Source organism: Grus americana, chromosome 4 (genome assembly GCF_028858705.1).
Source record: "Grus americana isolate bGruAme1 chromosome 4, bGruAme1.mat, whole genome shotgun sequence".
NCBI classification, from domain to species: Eukaryota; Metazoa; Chordata; class Aves; order Gruiformes; family Gruidae; genus Grus; species Grus americana.
In genome coordinates this window covers 40,061,054-40,088,950 of record NC_072855.1, presented here as the reverse complement: position 1 = coordinate 40,088,950, position 27,897 = coordinate 40,061,054, and the positions used below count along the sequence as shown (strand labels likewise).

Genomic DNA, 27,897 nt, shown 5'->3' with positions numbered 1-27,897 from the left:
TGAAGTTCTTGTAACATTTAATTTAAACATGACACTGTGTTTGTGTTTCAGTGGTATACATCTCAAATCTGATTATTTTCAGTAATCATATTTGTTTTATATTAAGGCATTATTTTTTATCAGTGTATGCTATGTATCAATGTATGTTTTAATAAAAGGAATTTTAAGTCTTAAGTCCATATTTTACAGGATTTTGTTTCATTTGCATTTAGAACAATCTTCAGGACTTCTGTATACTTCATTTGTCACTTTTGGGGACATAACTACATTTTTTCATATTCGTTTGTCTTTCAACTCTGGTGCAAGTTGTCTTTTTATGATCAGCTTTGATGCAGCCTTGCATAGGCATTAATGAGTGTATGAATATGGCATTCACTTCCAGATCTTCTCTGTAAATTTGGGTCATGCTTAATTGCTTTTAGACATTATTGTACTGCAGCGGTTTAAATGTGTTTGTGTGTGCCGTACAATATTCCTGCCTGTTAATGATGGCAAAAAATGGAGTATGTCATCCTGTCCCCATCTGCGTGCTCTTCCTCCAGTATTCCTGTGATAGAAGCCTAATATTTTCTCCCTTTCACTTTTGAAGGTTAAATCCCAAACAAGGAGAAACCTCAGATCTTTTAAATATGAAATATGGTCAAATTGTGATAAAGTCCTTGCTGATCCTAGTGGCAGTGCTCTGAATTCCAAACAGGTATGAAAATAGATTTTATGTTGCATGTCTAAAGGTTAATCTCATTTGTAGCAAGTCAGGGTCTTTCTGGAATATGTGCTTTCATTTAGGTTTTAATGTTTGATCAGAGCAGTTTTGTGGAGGTTTTTTTGTTTGGTTTGGGTTTTTTTTTTTCCCCCCAAAGTGTGGATGACTGAAATAGTACCTGAAATTCAGAGGATATTGCTTCTCTCTTATGCTGAGTGGTTGATCTCGAAGTCTTGATAGAAATGATCTAGTACTGTTGTTTGCCATTTGAATTATATCAAATGGAGGGACAGCAATGAAAGTAAAGATGCATTTGGAAGAAGAATATATATCCTCTTTGGAGATTGAAATGTGTTTGGCCTAACATTGCAGCATTTTCAATGTAGCTTTCAAAACACTTCTTGCATTTTTGTCTGAATCTGTTCAGCAAAGATTTCTTAATGTAACATTCCTCTTGGCTTCAGTTTTACAAGAGTAACACTTGATCTTATGTGTTACGCTACTCTTGGCCTGTGGAAGAGACAGCTTTCCTAATATTTTCTGCTAAAAGGGTCCAAAGTAAAATTGTACAAAACTTTTAGGACTGTGACTGCCTGTTAAATGTTAGTGATTTCAATTTAGAAAGAAAATACCGCTTTTGGTAGCGAGGAAAACTTCAGAAAGAAAATATTTGGAATTACTTATCTGGCACTTGTGCTTGTTGAACGGTTGAACTGAATGGGAATGTATGTGAGTGTATTAAGAATCTCTTAGAAGAGAAGGGTTTCAACTTCACTAAAACATATAGGAATCTCTAAGTGTTAAGGTGCTACACAAAACTAGTAATTGTGGGTCCTTAATTATGAGGTAACTTATTTTGTTTTGTGATGGGCACTGATCATAGGACTTGATCCACCTGGAAGGAAAGGCAAAATTTGTCTCTTATTTTATTCTCTGTAAGGGAAGCATTCAAAGGGAATGCTACTAGTGTAGCTAGTAGGGCTATTTTGCTGATGGTTGTCAGGGAAAAAGAGAGTTCTGATCTTCCTGGTGAAACTTTTTTTTATTCCTGAAGGTTTCAGTGGTAGTTTTGATGTTAGAACTGTCTATACATATGTTAATACATACAGTGAGATTCATACCTTCCAATCCACACTTAGAAATCTAAGAGCCCTTACAGTAAGAGAGGACATTAATGCTTTCATGACTATTTGTGGAAGGGGGCCAAGGTACATAGGACGTATCGTAAAGTGTGTGCATATTTGTTTTACAGTTCGTTCATGTATATATGTTTTGGGGTTTGGTTTTTTTTTACATTAAACTGTCTGCTGTTGCTTTCTGTGTTTTGCACAAGTTGGGATGACATTGTCAAATTTAAATAAACAAATACTAAAAAGATAGGACTTTTGTATCAGTTACTTGGTTGATAAATTGAAATGTTCTTGTAATGAGTAACACTAGTGATTTTTTTTTTTTTTTAAACATACTCAAAAGAAGCCTCAAGTAGAACGGCACTCAGGAAACGAAGTTAGTGGTGACCTTCATCCACTACCCCTTCCAGCACAGGGAAGTAATGAAGGAGAATTGTATCTAAATCATGATGTTGTGGAAGTTAAATGTGAACAAGTAAGAACTTTTATTTTAAGATGCTGTTTGCATGTATTCTTAACTTTTCTTACAGGGCTTTTATAAAGGAATAAAGTTTTAACAAGATACCTGGATGTTCCTGAAGTATAGCTAATAGATATATAATAAATTTATTGGAAAAGTTGAAAAAAAAGTCAGTTAAATTGTCCTTTAAAGAGCCAGTTCTGTCAACAGTTTCTTTTAAAATCTCAGCTCCATAAACAGGCATATTATGGCAATTCTGAAAGAAAAATAATTTTCTAATGTAGCAGAAAGTGGTTACTGAACTTGAGGAAGACTCCACTTAATTTCATTGATCAAATGATAAATTGTTTTGAAATTAGAGGACATCTGTTCTTATCCATATTTTCAGGTCATAGAAGATAATTCTCAGATTGAGTTCTTGAAGAGTCAGCTTGCTGATTGTCAGGAAAAGCTTCATAAGCTAGATTGGATGGAAGATAAACTACATGTTTTAGAAGAGAAACTGAAAGGAAAGGTGATCATAGATGAGAAGGACTGGAATAATTTGTTGAGTCGAGTTTTGCTTCTTGAAACAGAGCTGTTGTTGCAATCCAAAAAGGTATGTTAACTTCTGTTTTTCTTCTGTAACAAAAATTGCCCAGACACAATGTTGCCGGCCTGTTTCTGCTCTTCCTATCTCCTGATACATACTTTTTCTTCACTATTTCTGAAGCCATGATCTGAATGGAAGTGCTGTTTGCGGAGTTGGTGTTATTTTTTTTTCTTAACTGTTAAGTTCTGTTGTTTTCTTATGCTCTTATTAACTAAAGCTCTCCATTGGAAATTGTTTCCTTGCAGGAACAGCAGGTATAGCTAAACCTATTTTCATTAGTAATGACTGTGTCTGTTTTTATTTCCTAGCAACCTTGTAGAAAAAAGCTTTTAAAGACTCTCAATTATGTTGTCTTTGAAAGCTTAATATTTATGTAGTTGAGAGTTTCATCATGCTACTGACACATTTAAGGGTTTCCTTATTCTGGTCTGCATTATCCTGAATTTCTTAGTGACCTGCAAATGTTGTTGCTGTTGATACAGTTGAATATCTATTTTTTTAATTCTCCAAACTCTAATCAGATACAGATATTCCCTTTGGAAGATTAAGTATTCATTCTATATAACTAATGTTGACAAAAATAGATGGCATGCTCAATGGAAAATACAAGGGTAATGGAAAAGTTAATTCTTATTTTAGTCCTACTGTTAGTTTGTGGCTCTTTGAAATTTCTAGCCTAATCGACAGTCTGTCTTCATTTTGCACCCCCCCTTTCTCCCTTCCTATTTCTTGTCTGTGATGTTGATTGCATTTTAAATACGTGGAAGTGCTACAGTTGTGATGTGGCTACATTTGATATATTTGTTAAAGCAAATCAAAGATTTTGTTGCAGTAAGACGCTGTGTTATTTTTCATGCTGTTGAAAGGTCCTTGTATGCATAGCCTGTAATTTCATATATGTACACAGGTAAGTATTTTGAGATGCAGTGAACCATAGCATCAATTTTGTGATCACATGCTTAATTTCAAAGTGTATGTGCATATGTATCTCATGTGTATTCTTCAGATACTGTTAGATGCTTTCCAGAAGCTGAAAACGCTTGTGGAAAATAGTTGATCAATGCTGCATTTTCCTCTGTAGTTGTAAAAACGTTGAATTTACTTGTAACCAGGAGCTCTGGGTGTGTTACTGACCCTCCAAATTTGAAAATGTCACTAATAGTTGTGTACAAGACATACTGTTTTTCTGCATGACTTGAAAGTGTGCTAGTTATGCAGTCTTGAAATGGACAACTGTTCAGACTGATCACTAAGTTATTTCTAAAGGCTGTAGCTCATATGATAAGGATTGACATTCTCGATCACTTTTTTTAAACACAGTTTCAGGTCAGTATTGGCTCAAGTGATTTACCATTTGAAATCAATTTCTTATGGATATTGCAATTTAATTATCAGTGGACATAACACCACCAATGATCATGTTTTCTTGTGGCAATCTCAAGAGGCCTTCAGCTGAACAGCCATAGACAGTTTTGCTCCTGTATCACGTGTATTCTCTTCAAGAGATAGCTGTTGCATTTATGATGGTAGCAGCACGGGAAAACTTGTGCTTCAGACTAGGCTTGTTCTTTTATTTCTGCAAATTTGGTTTATTGTTGCTTTAGTAACATGTTGATTGCAGTTGTTCAAAAGTTTGGAATAGTATTTGGAAACTATTTGGAAAATACTTAACATTAGTAACACTAAAAAATTTTCAGTAAGGTAATTATATTTCTGTACTGCATGTTACTGAAAGAAGACATCTGCAGAAACAAGTTTGAATGTAGCTTGTGTGTGGCATTGTTGCTTGTCTCTTTTTTCAAAGCAAAATAAGCTGGTTTTTATGTTAAAAAAAGAAAGTCTTCAAAACCCTAACTTTTTTGCAATAGACAGTTGAAAACTGCCAAGAAATAATCCTTTGGTCCAGAGAATTGCTGCTTCTTTGTTTCATGAAATTCCATCCAAGCTGAGCATCATAGATATAGACGCAATTCAGAATTAGTCCTTTCTTCTTACTCTTGCATTTTTCAGGGAACTCTTGGCATCTAGCCAACATAGCAGGAACACTAAGATCTGTTTTGCACTGCTGCCAAAGTAGCAGCAGCTGTGTATTTAGCTCTGGGAAAGTCTGAAAGCTACCAAATCCATTTCAATGAAAGGAATTGAGCAGAAGTAGTCAGTGCAGATACTTTTTTTTTTTTTTTTTTAATGTATCCACTATTACAGGTTTTTCCAGCATCTTCCCACACAATACCTACTATTTCTTTCTCATTCACTTATTTGGGTATAATATTTCCCTGTTAACTGATATAGTTACTCTAGTATATAAAGTGATTTACTTTACCAAAGGCTGAAATTTCAAATCATAACAATAACACATTGGTGGAAAAAAGTCTAGATGTTGTTTCAGTGTTAGATTTTTTTTATTTTGAAATTAGAATATTGCACTCAAAAACATTCATTGTTAGTACAACATTAATTTTGTTTCCTTGTTTATGAGCAACCTTTTCTAAGCTAGATTGAGTTAAACCAAGAACCATTTGTTAGAGAGCCCTCTCTCATTTATGAGCCTGGGAAACTAGTCTAATTTAGACTTTTGAGTTTGAAGCATTTAAGTGGAATGAATTTCAGTTCATCTCTAGGCTAATTTTTTAGAACCAAGGACCTGCATTTCTGAATATCAACTAGCAGTAGAAGACACGCTTATTTTGTTAAGGTAACGGCAGCCAATGTCAAGATGTAATTGTTAGCACAGACCAAGAACAGTCTGATTGTTCATTCTACTCATACCTTAGTTATATGCACTATATTTGTACCTGGTTTTGACCTGTTTACCAACAGCAATCTTGATATTAAAAAAGCTCCCATGAAATAGACTAGTTTTTTAATGCAATGTATGTGTGGAAATTTGGGATTTTTTGGTCTTGTAAAGACATTTGTGCAGTGCCAATATATCTGGATGGTGTAGCAAATGCATACATAATTAGTACTTAAATATATTTTTGTTCAGTCAAAAGATAATTTAAACAGGATGTATGGCTAAAATGCAATAAACTTGTATTTCAGAGAGACTTATCTACAGACTTCAGCAATATAAGTCAAGAATATACTTCTAATAGGATTCCAGTTTCTCCTGGTGAGTATTAATGATTTTCTTTTTAATTAATATCATATGCTAAACACTTCTTGCTGACCTTGACTAAAATAGTGGTTTAAGTACACAGTTACAGTTTAGTGACCTCTGAATTTAAACGCATGCTTTAAATTAGAAATCAACCTGCTAGTTATTTCATGTTTGTAATTTATTCTTTAGAAGCTTTATTTACTGAAATATTTTCATTAATGTTTTAAAAACTATATAATGTAGTAATGAATAGTTACAAATAACTAATAAAAATCTCAAAGATGCAAATGTAATTAAGGCGCTATAGCTAAAGCTGCAGAAAACAATAATGTTATCTGCACTTTAAAGCAGTTGTCATAATGTTTTTAAAATAAGCTATTCATAAGCACAAAAGGAATTATATTTGCTGCCACAGGTTTGTTATAATCAAAATAGTGTCATATTTATGATGGGTTTTTTTGCTTTTATGACAGTGCTGAGGACAAATCAGGGCTTTTTCATTCATAATCTGTGGTGTTTTTCAAATCACTGCTGAACATTATAGTTTCATCTCTTTTGAAGCAGTTAGCTATCTAACTAGCATTTTTGCTAAACTTTCTTATTTTGAAGAGCAAGACAAAATTTTTTTCTTCTGTTTCCAACTTAATTTTGGTAATGTGCAATAAGTAAATGAAGCAGCGTTAAGTGGGAAAGAAATTAAAAACGCTCCCCAGGCCATAAGTAATTCTTCTCTCTTCCTCAAAGGTAGTTCTTTAGCCCTTACCTTGCATCGTTCTCTTTATTAATTTGGCCTCTGTCCCCTATGGCAGCTGTTATTCTTACCACCAATGGTAAGAGCATATTCTATTTCCCATTCTCACTTATTAGGTGCTTTTGTCCAGTGTTGGGCTGTTGCATTGAAATTAAAAGGGAATCTCAGTAATCTGGTTTCCATGGAAACCAGGAAGGCAGTTTCTTGGTTATGACAAAAGTCGGGGGTTTTTTTGTTGTTGATGGTTGTTGTTTTTTTTAATTTTGAAGTCTCGGAAACAGGACCTTCTTTTTACAGACCTTAGAAAGCTTGCAACATTTTTACTTCCTTTCATAAGTTTAGTGGTATGTTACTGACATATGAGGACTTAGAATCATAGAATGGTTTGGGTTGAAAGGGACCTTAAAGATCATTTAGTTCGACCGCCCCCACCATGGGCAGGGATGCCCTCCAATAAACCAGATTGCCCAAAGCCCCATCCAGCCTGGCCTTGAACACTTCCAGGGAGGGGGCATCCACAATTTACAGTGAAGAACAACTTCCTAATATCTAATCTAAATCAACCTTCCTTCAGTTTAAAGACATTACCCCATGTCCTATCACTCCATGCCCTTGTAAACAGTCTCTCTCCAGCTTTCCTGTAGGCCCCCTTCAGGTACTGGAAAGCTGCTATAAGGTCTCCCCGGAGCCTTTTCATCTCCAGGCTGAACAACCCCAATTCTCTCAGCTTGTCCTCATAGGAGAGGTGCTCCAGCCCCCTGATCGTCTTTGTGGCCCTCCTCTGGACTCACTCCAACAGCTCCATGTCCTTCTTATGTTGGGGACCCCAGAGCTGGATACAGTACTCCAGGTGGGGGTCTCATAAGAGTGGAGTAGAGGGACAGAATCACCTCCCTCGACTTTCTGGTCACACTTCTTTTGATGCACCCCAGGACATGGTTGGCTTTCTGGGCTGCAAGTATGCATTGCTGGGTCATGTTGAGCTTCTCGTCCACCAACACCCCCCAAGTCCTCCTCCTCAGGGCTGCTCTCAATCCATTCTCTGTCCAGCCTCTAGCTGTGCTTGGGATTGCCCTGACCCATGTGCAGGACCTTGCGCTTGGCCTTGTTGAACTTGATGCAGTTCACACGGGCCCACCTCTCCAGTCTGTCAAGGTCCCTCTGGATTGCATCCTTTCCCTCCAGCGTGTCGACCGCACCACACAGCTTGGTGTCGTTGGCTAACTTGCTGAGGGTGGACTCAATCTCACTGTCCATGTTGCTGACAAAGATGTTAAACAGTGCCAGTCCCAATACCGACCCCTGAGGAGTGCCACTTGTCACACGTCTCCACTTGGACAGTGAGCCATTGGACACAACTCTTTGAGTGCAACCATCCAGCCAATTCCTTATCCATCGAGTGGTCCATTCGTCAAATCCATGTCTGTTGAATTTAGAGGCAAGGATGTCGCGTGGGACAGTGTCAAGTGCTTTGCACAAGTCTGGATGACATCAGTTGCTTTTTCCATTATCCACCATCACTGCAACCCTGTTGTAGAAGGCCACCAAATTTGTCAGATATGATTTGCCCTTAGTGAAGCCGTGTTGGCTGTCACCAATCACCTCCTTATTTTCCATGTGCCTGAGCATAGTTTCCAGGAGGATCTACTCCATGATTTTGCCAGGCATAGAGGTGAGACTGACTGGCCCGTAGCTTCCTGGGTCTTCCTTTTTGCCTGTTTTAAAAATGAGTTATGTTTCCCCTTTTCCAGTCAGTGGGAACTTCACCAGACTGCCACAACCTCTCAAATATGGTGGGTAGTGGCTTAGCAACTTCATCTACCAGTTCCTTCAGTACCTGCAGATGCATCTCATCATGTCCCATGGACTTGTGCTCCTTCAGGTTCCATAGATGGTCTCAAACATGGTCGTCTCCTACAGTGGGTGGTTCTTCATTCTCCCAGTCCCTGCATTTGCCTTCTGTGACTTGGGTGGCGTGGCTTGAGCACTTGCTGGTGAAGACTGAGGCAAAAAAGTCATTGAGTACCTTAGCCTTCTCCATATCCTGCATAACCAGGTCTCCCGTTTCCTTCTGAAGAGGGTCCGCACTTTCCCTAGTCTTCCTTTTATCTCTGATGTACCTATAGAAGCTTTTCTTGTTGCCCTTGATGTCCCTGGCCAGATCAGGGCTGTATCTTTCCCAACCTGATCCCTGGCTGCTCGGATAAGTGCTCTTCAGGAATCACAGCTGTACAGAAGAAACAATTTTTAATTTTAATTGATTAAAAATAATTTAATATGATTTTTAAATACAGAATTGTGTAGCTAAACAACTTGCAAAGGTATGATCCATAGATGGTGGCCTTCCTAAAAATAAGGATATGGGAACACTTTTTCTCTTTTTCTAAATGCTAAATCCTCTTCCCTGACGATAGTAATCTAAAAATGCAAAGAGTATCAAAGCCTTCCCAGTGTAAAAGAAAACTCTGTTTCTGCTGAATGGATGCTAAACCTATCCCAACAGGAGGAGAGCTAGGAAACCAGCAAGAGCTTGATACAAATTTTAAGCTAAGCAAGAAGGTGATGATTTTGTTTATGTTTCTGCTGCTTATAAGGCAGGTTACTTAGCATAAATTAAAGACATATTTCAACAGGCAGTTTACAATTAAAGTAATGTAAACTATTTGAAATTGCTATTAAATGTTTGACCCAATAATTAGACTTCCTTAAGTATTGATTTTACTGTAATCAGGATAAAGGTAACATTCCTAGTAATCTTTTTGGATTTTTTTGTCTTGTGCATATTATACATAGTATACTGCACTTGTTTTAAGAAAATGAGAAAGCTATTTTGGACCCTTACCAGTAGGTTTTCTTTTTCCCTCTCTAAACAACACATTCTCTTCTGTTATTACATACTGTAAATCAAGCTGTTTGATAGCTGACCTTGCAATAAGAGCAAAAAGGCAAAGGTGACAAACGCAAGTATTTCTCCATAGATACAGAGAGGAAAGAGGAGATGCCAGAGTGTCTTCATCAGTTGTCTGGATACAGTTCACTATTATCCACAGACCCATCTCCCAAAGCCATGACCATTAATTCTCATAATCTGACAGACATTTCAAAGGTAAGTAAAACTGGCAAATGCTTAGTTGATTTCCTTTCTGAGGTCAAGAGAACAAGTAAGCATTAGTTTTAGTTGTATATACTACTTGTGAAAAACAAGGAAACTATGCAAAACTACATCTAGGTCTGTCTCATAAAAATCCTTTTGATATGTAAACAGTGCTTAAAGTCACATTTTCTCTATGAATTTTTCAGGTTGAAAGTCCATCTGAAGAATGTTAGCTTTGAAGAGTTCACTAACTTTGTTGCTTTTAAATTGCAGGAGACAACAAGACAAAGAATGGAAAGGATAAGTAAAATGTAAGTAATAGGAAAGGGCAGCAGGAATTCATTTCCCAGGAGGGAGTTGTACTGGACTAAGGCACATAGAGAACGTACATATGTGTTCCAAACCTCAAAGGTCTCTACATCAGGTGTGGCATTTCCTTATGACTCCACTGGATAATAAATCCACTTACAGTTCTGTATTTGTGGGATGAGTCACTGTTTTGGTTTCTAAAAAGCAATAGAAAGCATTCTTAATAGTATTAACTAGAGCTTAAAGAGTGTTTAGAATCTGGTTGACAAGGAATAGGAATATTATTTATCTTCTGGATAGGAGTTCCCTGGTACTTGCAACTTTCATTCCTGAAAAATAACTACAATATTTTTATGTGTTTTATTATTTAAGGAAAAATAAAACCATTTTCAGCCAAAGCATTGTGATAACTGCATTAAGGTGTGTTTGATACTAGTCCTGAGATCTGTAATGAAATCTTTTTTTGAAAGAAAGATTTTTATTACACCTGAAGAGATGCATTACTGTATAATGTTTCTTTAGCAAGTGATTTCTGAAAGTGCCTGGCCTGAAAAAAGCTGTAGCCTTTTTTGTGATTTAATTTTATCGTGTGGGTTACTACTTTCTTTATGTATACTTAAGGTTTATTGATATGTGGTAGGAATTTAAAATACAAACCAGTTGCAGAGGAAAAGAGGGGATGAAGAGGAAACTTAAGGTTTCATGCTGCTTAGTATTTTAGATTCATTAGAAAGTTAAAGGCAAATCTGTTATTTCTTACCATATTTTAATAAATGTGTGTGCGTAAACAAATTTATTTTCAGAATTGAAGAAACCTCAGAATTGTTGAAAACATCAAGCAACACCTCTGAGAAGACCTGAAAGCACAGGTCTTCAGAGCTGGTCTCTGTAGACTTATGGTTATCAGAACTCATATGTATGTTTGTACAGCATTAAATTTTTAATATATCAATTTTGTAATGATCACCAGTGCTTTTATTCCTTTGAATAAATATTTTCTAATGCATCTGTGTATTGATTTCCCTCCCCCTGGCCACAATTTTTGGTTTTAAAAACTGTTCAAATAGCTTTCACCCTCCTGCCCCACTTTTGTAAAGTGAAGTCATTACAGCAGTGTATTTTTGTGTTGACATTTGTTAGCAGTGTGCTAAGTAATATGTTTTTTAAAGTGCAGGCTTGAGGACTGTGGTTTACATCCTGTTGGAAACATTCCAGCTGGGACTTGGATATTACACCCAAGAGGCTTTCTTACATACCATCTTACCATCTGTACTGTTGAATAAGTCTTAATGAAAACTTAAATACATAATTTCAAATATGTACCTTTTTTGCTGGTTTTTATTTTAAATATAAATTTTCATGCTGAGCTGGAGAGTACCAACACATTATGTCTTCCATTAACACTGACAAAGCGAGGGTCAGTTTGATCCTAAACACTAAAACGTGCAAGTAAGTCCACAGACTTTGACTACAAGAGATGTGTTGAGTGTTTTAGTGCTCTTACCCAACACGTTTTAAAACCAGCAGCACAGATGGAGACCATCCAGTATACAAAGATACACAACGTTTTTATGATTTGAAGCCATATTAAAACTTCTCTTCAGAGACATAAGTATAGATGTAAAACTTCAATAAGCATTATATAATCAAACCAGAGATGTGTGAGCTTTGATAAGATTTATTTATTTATTACTCATTGTGAATGGGTAGCCTATCATGTTAAGGTTTCTTTGTGCTATAATACTCACTTCACTTAAAAACATTTTTGTGGTTTGATATCACAAAACCAGTGCATTTTTTTGGCAGAGTTTGGAAATGAAGGCAAAAGCAGCTGTTTGACATTATGCTGTAAAAAATGATTTATATGTTTTAACAATAATTATGATTTTTTTCTATAACTGTATGGAATATAAATTGACTTTGTATGTTCTTCTGTTTGTATGTAAAATAGTGATCCATTATGTTATTTAGACTTTAGTTGAGGGGTTTGGGACTTTTGCAATAGAACTTACTTCTCCAGTTTAAGAAAAAAGTTTAAAAAAAAAAAAGTTAAATTGGAAAGTTAAATGATGTTAACATGTTTTCCTTCTTAATTGAAAATAGACCTTGCAAAACACTGTTCATTATCTTAACAATGAAATGAGGTTTTCTTCTAAATGTTAGACCAATTCAACAGAAAATAGGTGATATTTTCTAAAATAGGACTACAGCACCATCTTGTGGAAATCTAGTAATGGTATATGTGACAGTAAAACTTCACCAAAGCAGTGCAATGCTGGGAAATACATATCATGACTGAAAATAGCAACAGTTTTTGAATAATTACTGATGCAATTGTACTTCGGGCATTGTCACGATAGTCAAAGAGTTGACATTCTACATGTGCAAACAGTTGCATGGGTGGATCTTGCTGAGTGACAGAAAATGTTAGATAACTTCCGAAACACAAATAAATCCAGAGACTAGTCCTCGTGCTGAGCTTGCTCCAATGACTTGGGAAAAATTCCTGTTGTTCAAGATATATGTTCTATGATTATAAATAATTAATTGAACTATTGCTGTTTCTTAAAGGTACTAAATTTAATTATTTAAAAAGATGGTATTAATTTTGTTGTTCAGAATTATTTTGACAACTATTTCCTTAAACATCAATAGAATAATTCCACCTTAGATAACTGGAAGTATTTATGCATTACATGGGATAATGAAGCATAACTGCATTAAAGTAGAATGCTAAAATGGAAGCTTCCACAAAAATACACTTTTTGATTTAAGTTTTTTTAGCAAGATTCTAAATCTATTAAAACATACAGGATTCCCATTAAGTTTTGGGGTTTTTTTGGGTTTTTTGCTTTTGGTTGGTTGTTCTTGGTTTTTGTTTGTTTTTTTTTTTCCTCTGCCTTATCTAACATCAGTATGCACTTTAATTCATTTGCTGAAACTAAAACATGCTATAGAAAATATAAGAATCCTCTCACCCTGAATCTGTACTATTGAAAAGCAGTCTGATAACTTTTGAGTTATATTTTCAGTTTACGTATATACTGCTACGTGTTGTGGAATTCTAGTACTCAGAGTCATAAATACCAAGAAACTTGCTGCAGTTATGATACTAGAATATATTTTTTATGATACTTTTGATGTTTAAGACCTAATACTTAACTTGTATTGTAAATCATTCAAGTGGTGCCTATGTATGAGGCAGGCTCAGTTCAGTTATATCCTGGTGTTTATGCCAAACTTGGGATTGTTTTGCATCATCAGAAGTGTATTCAAAGCTCAAAAGCTTAATTACTAAGTGTGTCCTATTTCTTTATAAGTATATTCAATTTTGTTACGCTTATTCTTGGAGTTCTTTTATGTGTTTCTGTCCTGGTTTAGTGGCATATCCAATGTCAGGCTCAGTTCAGTTTCTAGTCCAGCAAACATGGTGCCGAAGGAACCTGGACTGAAAAGGTTTTTTTAAGTTTTACTTTCTTTTAAATTAAATAATTTTGTTGCTTTTTTTTTTCTGGTAATGTGGTATATTTATTATAGAGTTTTGAAGAAATACTTCAATGAGAAAAATACTGCATATAAATTATTATTATTATTTATTTTCAATATTATTTTAGCTTAAGCTGCTGGTGGCATGTAGTCTTGTGACTTCAATTTAGTTATACTTGATGACAGTGGCAATTTTCTTCCTGTGGAGGATCAAATAGGTGATAGTTCTTTCAAATGAGGTTTGGGGGTTTTTTTCAATTTTTTAAACAAGAGTATGTGTTGAGTTGTGGGGATAACTGTCTGGTGCCCATATGGCTTCACTGCAAATTTTATGTGTTGCTAAAGTTGCCATTACAGCCTGTGATAGAACCAGCCTATAAGCCTGTTGTTCATACTAAACCAACTTTTTTTCTAATGGCTATTTTGTTCCTTTTTTTCCGCATTTTCCCTTGCTCATTGGCTTTTTTGTTTGATCTATTTTATCTATTTATATTTTATTATAGTAATGAAAAGCTAAAATCAAGGATATGGACACACTGAAGTTTGAGAAGTGCATTCTTGTAAAGGTTAGTTTTGCTGGAGAAAGAAAAGTAAGATGATCAAAATATATGAGAAGCTACTAATATTTGCAGAATTTACTTAGTTACTTTTTATTAAAGATGCTTAAAATTATTTACTAATCAGTGAAGAGGGGTTAAAACAGTTTTTTCTATCCACTGCTTGTTTCGATGTTGGAAGTTATCCATCATTTCAAACAGTTGGAGTTGTAATATGTTCCACCTTAAAATCATTTATTTGGCATTATAGTTATCTTTCCAAACACGTTTTGCCACCGATAATTCCTTTTCAGTTTCTTTCTAGGATCTTTTTTTTAACTCTATGTGGTGAAAATCTAAGTAGCTTGCTTATAATCCTCAGACAGCAAAATAGGCTTCTTTAGGTATTAAACCTGCAAAAATGGTTTAATGGTAGTGTGTTGCTTCTGTGGTATCTAGACAGATTTCTGTGGGATAGAGGTATGTGTTGTGCTCTCTGTAGGATACTTAGGATGATGCAGTCTGTCAGCTGTCAGATGAGCAATCAATACAAGGGTACTAGTTAAACCCCTTGTGACTTGAGTGTTCCAAATGGGGAAAATAGTTCATACTAAAATCATGGTATTCCTTCACTTGAGCATCCTACAGCTTATTTAATGATGTGTAGTAAACTTAGTAGCTCTGTTTGTGCAATGCGACCTTATCTAAGAGAGAAGGATGCTATCTATATCTGTGGTTACAAAACTCGTCCTCTTTAGACGCTATCCAGAGCAGATGCTATCTGGGAGAAAACTGCTCTAATTATAGGTTAACAACAGGAAGCAGTAGTGTGGAGCACTGATGTTCTACTACAGCAGTGTGTCTTGGTGTTCCCATCCCCTTTAGCTTTCCAGTTACTGTAAAGGAAGCTTCATATGCCATAAAGCAAAATAACTTTTGATGATAGGCTTTGGAATCAGCAGAAGTATAATTTTGCCAATGTTAGGTTTATTATGATTAATTTTTAACATAAGCAATGTCAAATAATATTATCCCTCAGGGTATTTTATTCAAAGACACAATTACATTTCTAAAACAAACTGCAAGGTCTTTGTAAACTTTCATACTTGTATGTCTGTTCTCATCTTACCCGGTGTTGCTGCACTTCATTGAGTGCATGTTGAAATATGAACTGGGATTAAGAGAACTGCAGTTACAGCGCCTTGAATACTTTCCATGAATGCTGAGGATAGTTTCACAAAGCTGAAGTTTTTGGCAGCTTAAGGGATTTCCTCCCACTGTTGCTCATTCCCATCTGACTATGCTATGAGCTGCATTTTGTAACTGATATGACTTAAATATACTCTTCTGAAAATACATTGTGAGGGGGATCGGTTGGTTGGGTTGGGTTTGTTTTTTTCCCCATCCACATCAGCAATGTGATCCAGGTTATGACATTGCATACAAACATTTGTGTCTGAACTTTCAGTTGGAGCAGCATGCTGTGGTGTCAACAAGTAACTGGGCAGCAGGAGAGAGAATGGGTCAAGTTAGTGTGTTACTGCCAAAGGATTTTTTCTCTGAGCCCATAGCAAGCTAGAACTGAAGAACTTTCTATGCAAAGTCCCAGTGTACGTATTCATGAAAACTTGTTTATTGCGTGTTTGCTTAATTTATGTTTGAATTGACTGAATGAAAGGGCAAACGTGTGTCTGAAGAACATGGAAAATAGGATTAAAGGGGATCTACATTTTAGGATTGGGTCAGTGTTCAAGTGTTAAAATAGCTCTATTTATTACATGTGCCTCTGATTTTTTTTTTTTTCCCCATGGCCAATTTTTGTGGATTTAGAGGCATATTTTTAATGTCTTTAAAAAATAAAAAAAATTAAAAAAATGTACAGGCAAATGCAAAAACAATCCTCAGGGAATACATTTGGAAACCTTTTGTGTTGTATTATAAACATGTATGCACATGTAAGATATTAAAAATAATATTTCATATAGGTGATCACAATGTATTATAAAAATATGAAACAAATCCTCCTCTCAACCTTAGTTTAACTGTAAAGTGATAAGCTAGACAATATAATTAATGTAGTTTGAAGCATTTAATTACTATCAATATTAGTGAGTTTTTAATATGCAAGAAGACTCTCCAGTTGTTTTTGGCAGTGCATGTTTGTTTGTTTCATAGGTGATCAGGTTGAATGTGCTATGCCTTTCCTATCATACTGACTTATGATCTAGGATTACAGAGACCCTTTATCCCTGTATCGTTGCATAAGTCATTTATAGTAACTTCTTTATGTCTGCTTTCTCCAACTGTAAAATTAAGCGATTCCCCTTGTTTTCCTCCTGAGAGTATTATGGGGTTTGGTTCATTGTTTATGCCTATTGTAAGAATTACTTAGGAAAAAAGCTAATGGAAAAAAATGTAGTCTGGTTTTAAGAGTTCTCTTAATTGAAACCATTCCATTGGAACCTATGGAAGGAACTAAAGGGTAAGTTCATGAACTTACTTGAGCTTATGTATTAGTAGTAACTTAAGCTCTAGCTTCTTGTAGTTATAAAAGTAGTTGACAGCTGTGATAATTTCAGATAAAGTAGTTGTGCTTTTGTGTGAACTACAGAAAAATAGGTGCTGATATGGTGGGAGATTACTAGCCTGAATACTTTATCAAATTCCTTTTTAAGCTTTAACAATTTAAGACCAGTGACTCAAATTTTCTGTAGGTTTTTTCATACATCACTGTTGGAACATTTCTGTATACAATCGTTAACGTTATTTTATCATTGAAAAAAACCCACCCCACAAAACAACTGTTCTAGTGATTGGGAGGCACTGAAAGAGATTAATGTCTTTAGTTGTTTCATAGTTGATTTCACAACTTTGGCCTTGAGGGAAAGTAGTTTTGTTACAGGCATGGCTTTGATATACTTCTGGTTTTTGGTTTAGTCAGCTTTCTGATGGTCTTGCCCCCAACTTCAAAGATTCACATAAATACATACTAACTAATACCGATCTAGAACTACAAGAAGCTGTGATGATCTGTAGGCAACATGATGATTACAACTTAATCTTCAAAGCTGATGTGCGTAAAGAGAGGAGGTGGTTCAGACTTTTCAGAAGTTCAGCAAACTTTCCCCACCCAGCAACCCCTCTGAAACTGAGTGGTGAGCAGTGGTGTAAAAATAAAATGTCTGACAATTATGTTTTGTGCTTGAAAAAAGTGAGGCTGTACCCCTTTGGAGGGAGGTGATTGGGCTTGGAATCTGAATTGGTGTTTCTGTTCAAAGCCTTTTTTTGTTATTCCACTTCCAGGATTTAGGTAATCCCCTCTGCATTCTCCATGTATTCATCAGAACACTTTTAACTCTGTTGAAACAAAAATATCAAAATTTCATGCTTCAGAACATAGTCATTAAGGTCAAGGAGGAATTTTTGTCCAGTGCATGCATGATTGGTGATGTGTATCGAGGGCTTGTGGGGGATGGAATGGGGTTTTTGTTTGTCTAAAAAAAAAAAAGGGGGGTCCAGTGTTCATTGCTAATATTAACATGCTAATATTTCAGTGCAACTTTAATGCAAATTTTGACAGAAATTCTTTATTAGTATGTTTTTCCTCCTTTGCTCACAGCCATATGGATAGCTATTCAGGGTCAGGGTCCCCTCTGACTCACAGATAGAGTGTCAGAGATCTCAGGTGTTTTACTTTCTCTGCTGCATGAAGTCGATTTCTGCTTTCTAACCTTGTCTGGGCATACCTCAGCTAATCAGACAACCACCAGTGCAGAAGCTTGGTGGAGGCACATAAGTTTTGATAAGCCAAAACCAGCAGCCCTCTGCTTTCTAATGAGGTTCTGCCCTGAGCCTGTGTGTGCGCCTCTTAATGAATTGGTTTATCTATCAGGAAGCTGTGCACATGGGACAGTGTGAGCTGGGTCAGTTCAGCTGCGGGGAGACCAGATCCAAGCGAGATGCAGGCTTCAGTCAAACTGAATTGGCTAGGCACAAAGTCCAGGCAACACCAGCACAGGTTAGTTTGCCTCTTTTATGATTTATGAGGTGAGTGAATACTTTGGTACTTTGTCTCCTATTATAGTACCTCCTCAGAGAGGCTCTTCCCAACCTTCTTTAGGTCTGCTGTGGTGATTTTTGAGTGCCGTAACATTTTAGGATATATATGAGGTCAGGCCTAGTATCACAGGTATCACAGTCACCTTGAATACAATGAAAACTAAAGCATTGCTCCTTTTTTTTTTTTTTTTTTTTTTTTTTTTTTTTTTTTTTTTTTAGGAGTTGCTGGCTAGCCAGACTTGTGTGTTCTGGTATATGTCTGTACTTTTCTTTTCCTGTCTTAAGAAGACAGCCATGACTACATACATAGTTGTGTAATAATAAAATATTGTAGTAGTAAGTGTAACAATAAATACTGTCATTGTTCCTAGCTCTATAAAGCACACAAAACACTCACCTTTGATCAGTGAATTAGTAACATTCTGTCTCTTTCATTAATCTTTAAATACCTTCCAATGCTTTCTAAACTATTTCATTTTGTAATGGGGTGAAAAAGAAGAAATAAACAGATTGTTAAGGAAAACCAAACGCTGGCACAGGAAAAAGCTCACTGCTAAAATAGTGATTAGTACACAAAATGAATTTGTTTCAAGCCTCTGAAATACAGCAAAAGGAATTCCAGCCATTCCTTATTTCAGTGCTTGTGGCCGTGTGGTTGAACTGATGTAACAGATGCATACTGCTTGGAGATCCTAGTCCTTTCCCCACTGTTCACTGCAAGCTTTCAATCACTCTTCTAAGCCTTTTCTCACCTCAAGAACTGTTCCAGAGTTCCACGTTTTGTCTTTAAACGAGTGTTTTGACCCTGCAGGGGAACCCTTACAGCTGAGCACTGATGCAGGAATGGCAGGAGTTCCCTGAGAAAAGCAGCAGAACCAGGACCGGATCGGCTTACAAGATAGTCAAGCTACATCAATGCAGACTCTCAGTGAACCTGTTGTGTGTCTTCTCGTTATCAGATATCATTGTTTGTATACTTTATTCCACTCCAACCTTATCTACTGTGTAAGTCTGTTTCTGTATTTTTCTTGCAGGCTTTTAAAGTGCTACAGTTTATTTAATGTGTACTGTCCCAGTACTAGGACAGTAATATTGCTTCAGCAAATGATTTCATAGACATTAGTCAATGTGAGGATGGAATGTCACAGTCGATATCTTGACTCTTGTACAAGTCACAGACCTGTAAATGAGAGGAGACAACTTAATTTGACAGATTATTTAAAATTGCATAGATGTCAGAGACTTTTTTTGGGCTTTAGGTAATAGACCTTTCAGACCTGTGCTGACCCTCAGCAGCACACTTTAGTGAACTTTAAAGAAATCAACCTCGGTTAAGTTGTCTTGATTACTCATTTAGCTCTTTCTTCATTTGCAGTGTCTTCTGCATTTTTTCTCACAGTATGAGTCCCATCAGGTATGCCAACAGTATTTAGTTCTGTTATATCATTTATCAGGAAATTGAGTAGCTCAGGTCCTGACTTGTTACCAGGGCTATAATGTTGAGGTCAGCACAGGCTATGAGACCCAGGAAGTCTGTTGGCCAGAACACACTGATCTCTGTGTTGCTGTAACTGTGGTCTTGCTGATAACCAGGCTAGTTTGATAACTCTGGTCTTAACAACTTGGACAGCAACATATACATCATTAACTGAATGTGGGATCTAAAGTTAAATGGCATTCTCAGTAGTTCATGTTACGCAGTTGTAGTATCCCATGTATCCCACAATGATTGTTATGTGTATTTTTATGCGGTTGCCTATGGGAACTAGAGGGAAAAATATGTTTAAAAATATGAAGAGAAGGGTTCAAAACATAACTCAGTTTAATATTAGTTTTTAACAGAAATGATAAACTCAAGTAAGGAATAATCTTTGCCTACCTTTGAGTTTTTTCATAACACCTTAAAGCTAATGAGTTTTTGCTAAGCTTGAACTTACCTGAACTCAAGATTTCTATTTTAAAATAGGCTCAGTGCTTTCCTGTTAAAAACTGAAGTTGTATTTGGAGTGATTTAAGGAATAATATCCTGTTCCATGTAAAGTAAGCCCGTTATTCATGCAGAAACAGTGCTTTTAAGTCTTAACGCTAAGTCAGATAATTTACTAGAGGGTCACTTTTTTTGTTACTCCAGTGTTAGTCATTATGCAAAATAAAAAGTTGACTCTTACTACAAATAGAACATATAGCATGTTCATCTAAATAAGGCATATAAATTATGATACATGTTTTCTATTTCACTGTAGTTTATTGGCAAACGTAGACAGATGTGTCTACTATAACATAAACAGTTTAGTCTTTAAGCTACATTTTTTTCACAAAAGATTGACATTTGCTGCTTTTTCCAGATAACAGTAGCCAACATTGTCTTATCAGGAGAAAGGTTAGCTGCAGTTCTGTAAGTCATAGGGAAGATAAGAACAGCTTTGAATAATGGAGCAGTGGCATGAGTTTGCAGCAAGGACTTTGTGTTTGGGAAAAGGTTAAAGACTAAAGAACTTCCCAGTAAGCTGACAAAATCAGCCCTTTTTCCACATAAAAAAATATCAATCGCTTAGAAATGTGAACTTCAGATAAACATGTTAAATTATACAGCTTATTATAAAAAGCTCAAGTTCTTAAATTTTAAAATGATAAAGCTGTCTACAATACAGAGAATATTTCAAAATTGTGGGATTTTCTTTTTAAGGGAAATTCAATTTTATGTTCACTTTTTATTCTTCATGTGCACCCTTATCTTTAACACTGGCCCATATTGTAGATATAATTCTTATAATTTGTTGAATTTTTTCTAACATTTAAGAGAAGATACAAAAGAATATTTTTCTTAAAATCTCTATAGAAATTGCTGCTTTGCATTTCTTGCATCTCTAAATGTGTATCTTCTCCCTCAATAAGAAAGATTTTCCTGATGTCAGTGATGAATACATTATTACACATAATGGTGGATAGGCCCATTTAGTTCCAGCTCTCTTATTATTAGCAGGTATTTCACATAGTCCTTATCGTAAGTTCAGATAAAACTACTTTTGTAGCTGAAAGGGAGTTTTACTCCCCTTTCTCCTCCTTTCCTCTACATTCCTTGTACCTGGCCTGCTAATGTTTTCCTTCTTTACAAATTGAAGCTATGCTTTCTGTTTCAGAAACTGCTCCTTGCATTTAATGTCTGGAATACATATCTGGGAGAAAAGAGAAGAAAGAGAGCTCATTGCTTCTGCTACCAGTACGAAAGCTGATTCTCCTTTGTAGTTTTATCTTCATATTTCCTGTTGAAAATGAAAAAAAGAAAAAGATCAACACTACCCATATTTTAGGATAAACAGAATTTATTCTGTGATTATTTGAAAGAAAAAGAATCCAAAAGCAAGAGCATTAAGAAATGCCAGAAATACTGTTTCCAGCCATATTATTCTAGTATGGTTTTGAGCATACCTATTACTTTAAGCCCTTGCATTATCTTCTTTCTATAACATTGCACTTAAGCTGATCCATTTTTCTGTCCTTCAATAAGGAAGAAATTATTAATGATGTTTATTACTGTATCAGGTGAATATGTGAGTATTTTGCCTGCAAATACTTTCTTTTATGCCTTGCATTTCAGAAAGAGACAGCTACTACTGTGATAGGTTTTGCATTCTGGTGTATCTACAAGAAATAGAGGGAATAAATAAAAACAGGATCAGTCAAGTATCATCGCAAAGGTGCTGCTTTTGTTATCCCATCCTATTGTATTGGTAGAGATTTGACGTCACTTAAGATATTTTTCAGAAAAGGGAGACCACTGTGGACTTTCTGCAGGCTCTTGCAGAACGTGAACCATGAGAGAGGTGACGGTCTAGAAAAGGTAATGCTGGGAAATATCCCAGGGAAGCTGTAGTTGTGACTGAATTTTTATAAATTGCATGACTGGAGAGAAACATAGAGACAAAATACATAGACAATAAACTTCAAGTATGAAAACAATGCTTGCAGAACGTACACAGGTCAGCTGGAAACTAGCATGAGTATTTGCAGTGTTATTTGAAAGAGGTAAGTGTTAGTCTGAGATTCTGTATATGGCATATTCTCATCTTCTGTTTTCTATTTTCCGTTTGAGACCTGGACTCTTCATAGCAAAATATAATGTCTCAGATTTTCAAAATGGACTATTTTGCCTCTTAGCCCTGTCTGTACATCCAGTATCTCACTTTTGGATAGGGAGAACCCATCACTCAAAGAACCCATAACTGGAAAGACAGAGTTGTCATATGTCTTGTTCTATGTCTGTTAGTATTGAACTTTTGTCAGCAATTTTTTTTGCTCAGGTAGTATTTTCAGTAAATTTATTTTCAGTATTTCTCATCTTAGTAACCTGAATATTATCAGCAAAAAATATCATATCACCTCTTCCAGATAATCACCTGTTCCAGAATATTTATGAATAGATTTGGATTTGATATTTTTACTTTCTAGCAGTATGCTGCTCAGCTAAATCTGTGAAAAGGATAGTACACATTAAATCTTTTTCCTAATAGCCTTCTTGTAAGTGTACTTCAGCTTTTTGTTGTCTGTTGCACTTTGTTTCCTGCAAGATTTTCTAAGTTTTTATTGGAAAACAGTGAGCCTATTAGTATGACCCTTAACAAAATGTCACCCTAGAAATTTCAGAGAATTGTCTGAAAGAAAAATTCCAAAAGTTCAGGAATGTCTGTTATCTTCAGAACCTTTTCCAAATTACAGCCTTGTATATCCATATATTTCTGTTTCTTTACTTGTTCCCCCTGATTTATCCAGGCAAAACAATTTTATCTTGTCACTTCTTTTTTACCTTGCTTAGGTCAAACGTGGGGTTCTTTTTGGCACGTTCGCTCTGTATGAACCATGAGCCTTAATGGAGTATAGTGGAAGCATAATATTAACCAGAAATTCTCACCTAAATATCTCTTTAAAATGAAGATGCTGAAGAAGGCTTCTGCTTCTCCTTTTGAGTACTTTGAGGGCGTTGCATATCTAATGTTTATATGATGTGAAGAAAATTAGACATTTTTCACAGAAAAGTGCAAAAAGACAACATAGATAAACTTGATGGATTCTTAGGAATGTGCTTACCTCTCACATAATTGCAGAAACTGCAACTTTAAACTGAGTGCAGCAGCCTTCAAAGGGAACTTAATTTCATACTGTCAGTGGTGTAACATAACTTATTGCTTAGTACTTAATAACAACTTTAGCTTAGGGGTAATGATTTTACATTTAAACTCCCATTAAAAAGATAAACACCTTAAAACTGACCACTCAGTTCACTTAACCATGGTGTCTGCTTAGTATGAAAGTCTTTATGCATTTTTTTTTCCTCTTCCTTTTGGGTTTCTGAGGACCTCTCTGGTAATAAGCTTTAACAACTTGTGTGCTCGACACCTTAAAGCTACTCAGAAGTCTCTCTGACAGAATTGAGGAAGATTCAAGGCTACTTACTTACATAGCTAAAATTGCATCAGATGACCTGTGAGAAACAGGTACCACTGCAAATTCAAGTTACTGTTAAGATTCCTGTCAGCAAAGGCAATCATTTCAGCCCTTTCTTGTAAAGGCAACCAAATAAAGTATTACTCAAACATCTGTCAGCAGAGACTTGAGGGTCTAACCCTCAGCTAAGCTAGAAACCTGTAATGAAGGACAGCTGGTCCAAACTGCTTCTGCTTGCACGCAGCTTCAGCACTTCTTTGATGTATAGGTAGGTCACATTTGTGACAATATAATTTTCTAGAAATAATCTGTCCAACATAATTTATGCTGCCTTTTCTTCATTAGGCTACTAAGTTATTTATCTTCAGGTTCTTAAAATGCTCTGTATCTGAATGTATCATATGTTTCTATAAAACTACTCAAACTTGCGGTGCTAGTTTTTACTTGTAAAGCAATTAAGTATCTCACCATATCTGAGATAAGCAGATGCTTTCTATTCTGCTTTCCATATCCCTGTCCTGTAGCAAGCCAGCAGAACCCCCTTCCTCTCTTTTCGAAAATGGTAAATATTCCAGTATTTATCCCTAATATTCCCTGTGTCCCTGTGGCTTCTTCCTCTGTTTTACTTTAATGTGTGTACCTGCTATTCCAACCTCTTGTCAAAGGGCTGGGTTTGTTTTCCTTAGATTCACCTTCTTTTTAGGTACTTGGATGCTTCCGGAGGTTTTTTCAAAGCTCAGGGTGATCTAAAAGTTAAGAAAAATTAAGATTTCACATTGACTGGTATGGATTTCTTACACTGCAAAAAAATATTTTCTCTTTTGTAACCTTTCCGTAAGGATCTCTGATTATTTGTTCCAAACACTATCTAGAAACTGTGAGAACAGTTTAAATTGCCAATTACTTAAGGAGTGAGTGTCTCTCATGCTGTCACAAGGCAGGAAATTTTTTGGAAATTGAGTATGTACAACCAGTGTCCTTAATTTCTTTGTAGTTAGAAATCCTGGCGAAACTAGGATCAGGATTAGCTATCTTACATAAGTGTCACCTTCCTTAGGAAAGTGTGGAGAGCGCTTAGTCGGTGTGGAAAATCTTGTGTAACACAGAGTAATACCTGACCATTCCAGGGATCTTTTTTTAATGTGTATCCACACTAAGGTGTTTCTTCCATGTTTGAAGGTGAGTTGGCTACAGCAGGGTCATCATGTTCTTGGTGCTGAGGTCCTGATGGAGAAGTGACCCTAAGAATTGTTGACTGACTGTGTGTAGATAGATTATTATTACTATTTTATATTTTCAAATGCCTCCAACCCTACATTCTTTTTTTCATACCTCCAGGTGTTGTTTTAGGTTACCCTGACCCTTCTTAGCATGCGTGGTATGAGTTCTGGTAAGAACCTGATGTACACTGTATGATATATCTGAGATGGTGTTTGGGGGGGGGGTTAGTTGTTTTTTTTAACAAACTCTACAAGTGTTTTAAAAACCTGTATGGATTTTATGCAGATTTTTTGCTTTACTGTAATTTTAATTAGGTTTTCTGTACGGCTTTCATGCTTGAAAGCTACATGAGATTTTTAAACTACATGTGAATTGTACTTCTGTGTGCTGAAGGGCTTTGCAATGTTCTGCTATTGAAGTAGCTTGAACTATTCCAACCCTTACTTTAACAGTGACCTCTTCTTATACAGGGTCGTTATTCAAAATTTGCTAGTGTTTACTGACTCACTTCCTAATGACATAAGAGCTACTGCAAGTCTCCCTTATATTCAGAAAAGAAAACAGATTATAACTGTGACATGTCTGGCAAACTGCTTTTTGGAATGGCTGTTCCTGTAGACAGTGCAGTTGTATCTTTGCTGATGCAAAGTAATTTTAGTAACATGTAAGTTTTGTCATCTTCCTCACATGTGTTAATAAAGGTAAATTTTAAGCAATGGAGAAAATGTTACTTTTCAACTTAAAATGTTTTTCTTACAGAAAATGTACCACTTCTGACAATTGCTGAGGGGTGTGTAAATCCATTTCTAAATACAGAACCAATTTAAGACCCAAAATTGGCTACGGTAAACATGTTCATGTAATTATAGAATTGTTTAGGTTGGAAAAGACCTCTAAGATTATCAAGTCCAATTTTGTTACCTATTCTAATGTACGGTTTAAAAAAACCCCGAAAAACAAACCAACACAAACCACCCACAAAATTCTTTTTTTCTGTTTTTCTCCTCTGTTTTTTCCCTTCAGAAAAATAACCAGACTGGTAATAGCCAGCCAAATTACTGATGCACGGTGCTCCAACCTGTTTTCTGTCTTTAACATTTAGTGCTATTCCTACTATGTTCTCAAGAGTCTATTTTACATATTTACTGTAGATTTGGAAGACATTATCCATGTTGTGGTACACACCTGTGATTGACTCATATGAGTAACAGGTGTGAAGTGTACAGCAGGGCTTAATCTTGCTGACTAGCGTTCAGATTTGTGAAGGAAGAGGAAACTCCAGAAAGCACTGCTGCCTGTTCATGTATGCATATGCACCCCAGTCCATTTTCTAGACCTAGAAAACCTGAACTGATACAAAAATCTCAAATGCAGTAGGAAAATTGGATTATTAAATTATTTGAACTCTAGACTTGGAATTTGATAGGCTAAATGCAACATAGAACCAGTGGTAACTGACAAAAGTGCATTGGCAGATAAAATGTAAACAGTATTTCATATAATTTAAGGGAAAAAAGGTCCAAATTAGTGTTTGTTTTTAAGGACTTAAAAAAAAAAAAAGTCAAAATTGAAGAATCATTACTTTTTAGTAAAGCAAATATCATTGAATACCTACTGAGACTAAATCTAAAAGTAACTGGGCTATATACTGGCTCCAAATCTTAAACTCTCAGCATTTCTAGTGGAAATCTCCATTACCCATCTGTTGTTCTGAGGTAAATATAAAGAGAAATATGTCTCTACAAATATATAGAGAAAGCAATCCATGATCAAGGAAGGTCTTGGCTGGTGCAAAGAGTATATGAGCATTATTCAGGCAGTCTACCCCAGTACTGTGTCCGTAGAGCATTTAGGTGAATTTTCCTTCTAATTAAGTAAACCTGAAGTGTATCACTGAAACTTTACTTTCCTGGAACTGAAGCGTAGAACATAATGTGAGTGACTGAGTTGCTTGCTAATCGAAGCAATCAGTCAAGATAATGAGGGAGGATTTTCTAGTGAGTGGGAGGGAGGGATAGGGGAGACATTCAGAACCTCATGGAAAGTAGAAACATGATTAGTGGGTCCAGGCTTGGGAGGATTTGTGTTAGGGTTGGCAGTGAAGAAGTTTTGCAGTCTGTGCGCAGGAATGGTGTTTGAAAAGTTCATTGTTTATATTTGTTACGCTGAGCTGTTTTACACTCTCAATAAGCATGTTTTTCTGATATGTGACAACCACAGAATAGCTATTGACTTAAATTGGAAGAGTAACTGCAAGTGCTAATTTAAACTGAATTGTTACTTCAGGGTGGAATTTTTACTTGCTTACTGTAGTTCTTACAACTAAGTATGTGATCTGGATGGTGTTCAGCCCCCATTTATCACTTTTGCAAACCCCTTTTACAGCTGGATTTTCAAATCTGGTTTTAAAGTTCATTTAACATGCCTTCCAGAAAGTAAATATGTCAGTAAGTTTTGGTTTATTTTACATACTCAAGATAGTTTAACTTAGTACAAACCTATACTGCATTCAAACTTTATTCAGAGTTGGTCAAGACTAGTTTCATTTCAGATTATGGAAAGTGATTCAGAAACACCTGGAGCCAAGATTTATAGCCTTCCCTAAATTCTGAAAGCACTGTGTTTTTATAGCTCTTTAGAGGAAAGGCAGGAACTGCATTAACACTTGTTAGAGCAACAGTTAATGCAATGCTGACTAGAACTTCAAACCCCCAAATATTAATGTTAAAATGCTAAAAAAAAAAGGGGGGGGTGTGAGTTTAAATATTTGCTCTTTAATGTAGGAAATTACTTTTTCTCCTTTTGAAAAAGAAAAAAAATCAGTCAAGTTTTAAAGCATTTGAGGGACACTACAGTAATGTGAAAAGGCTTACTGCTTTATTTTCTGTCCATCTGGTATCAAAAGTCCTCCTGAAAGTTATTTCACTGGAATAAGTATGTGCAGAATTTAAATCCTCACAGATTATGTACACCACTCAGAGACTTGGAAACTGATTTATTTATTTCTCAAA

The 27,897-nt window shown here is 35.8% G+C and overlaps 1 protein-coding gene across 1 annotated transcript in view; it reads left to right on the top strand.

Annotated features, from left to right (window-relative positions):
• The window catches only part of CEP44 (centrosomal protein 44), a 47,603-nt gene extending 36,459 nt beyond the window's left edge, over positions 1 to 11,144 (top strand). The window contains exons 8-14 of the mRNA XM_054823451.1: positions 590 to 697; positions 2,177 to 2,308; positions 2,682 to 2,891; positions 5,931 to 6,000; positions 9,718 to 9,845; positions 10,107 to 10,144; positions 10,946 to 11,144. Coding sequence (XP_054679426.1) covers positions 590 to 697; positions 2,177 to 2,308; positions 2,682 to 2,891; positions 5,931 to 6,000; positions 9,718 to 9,845; positions 10,107 to 10,144; positions 10,946 to 11,003 — 744 coding nt within the window. The 3' untranslated portion in view covers positions 11,004 to 11,144. The remainder of the gene's footprint in view (positions 1 to 589; positions 698 to 2,176; positions 2,309 to 2,681; positions 2,892 to 5,930; positions 6,001 to 9,717; positions 9,846 to 10,106; positions 10,145 to 10,945) is intronic.
• Positions 11,145 to 27,897: the final 16,753 nt, after the last annotated feature.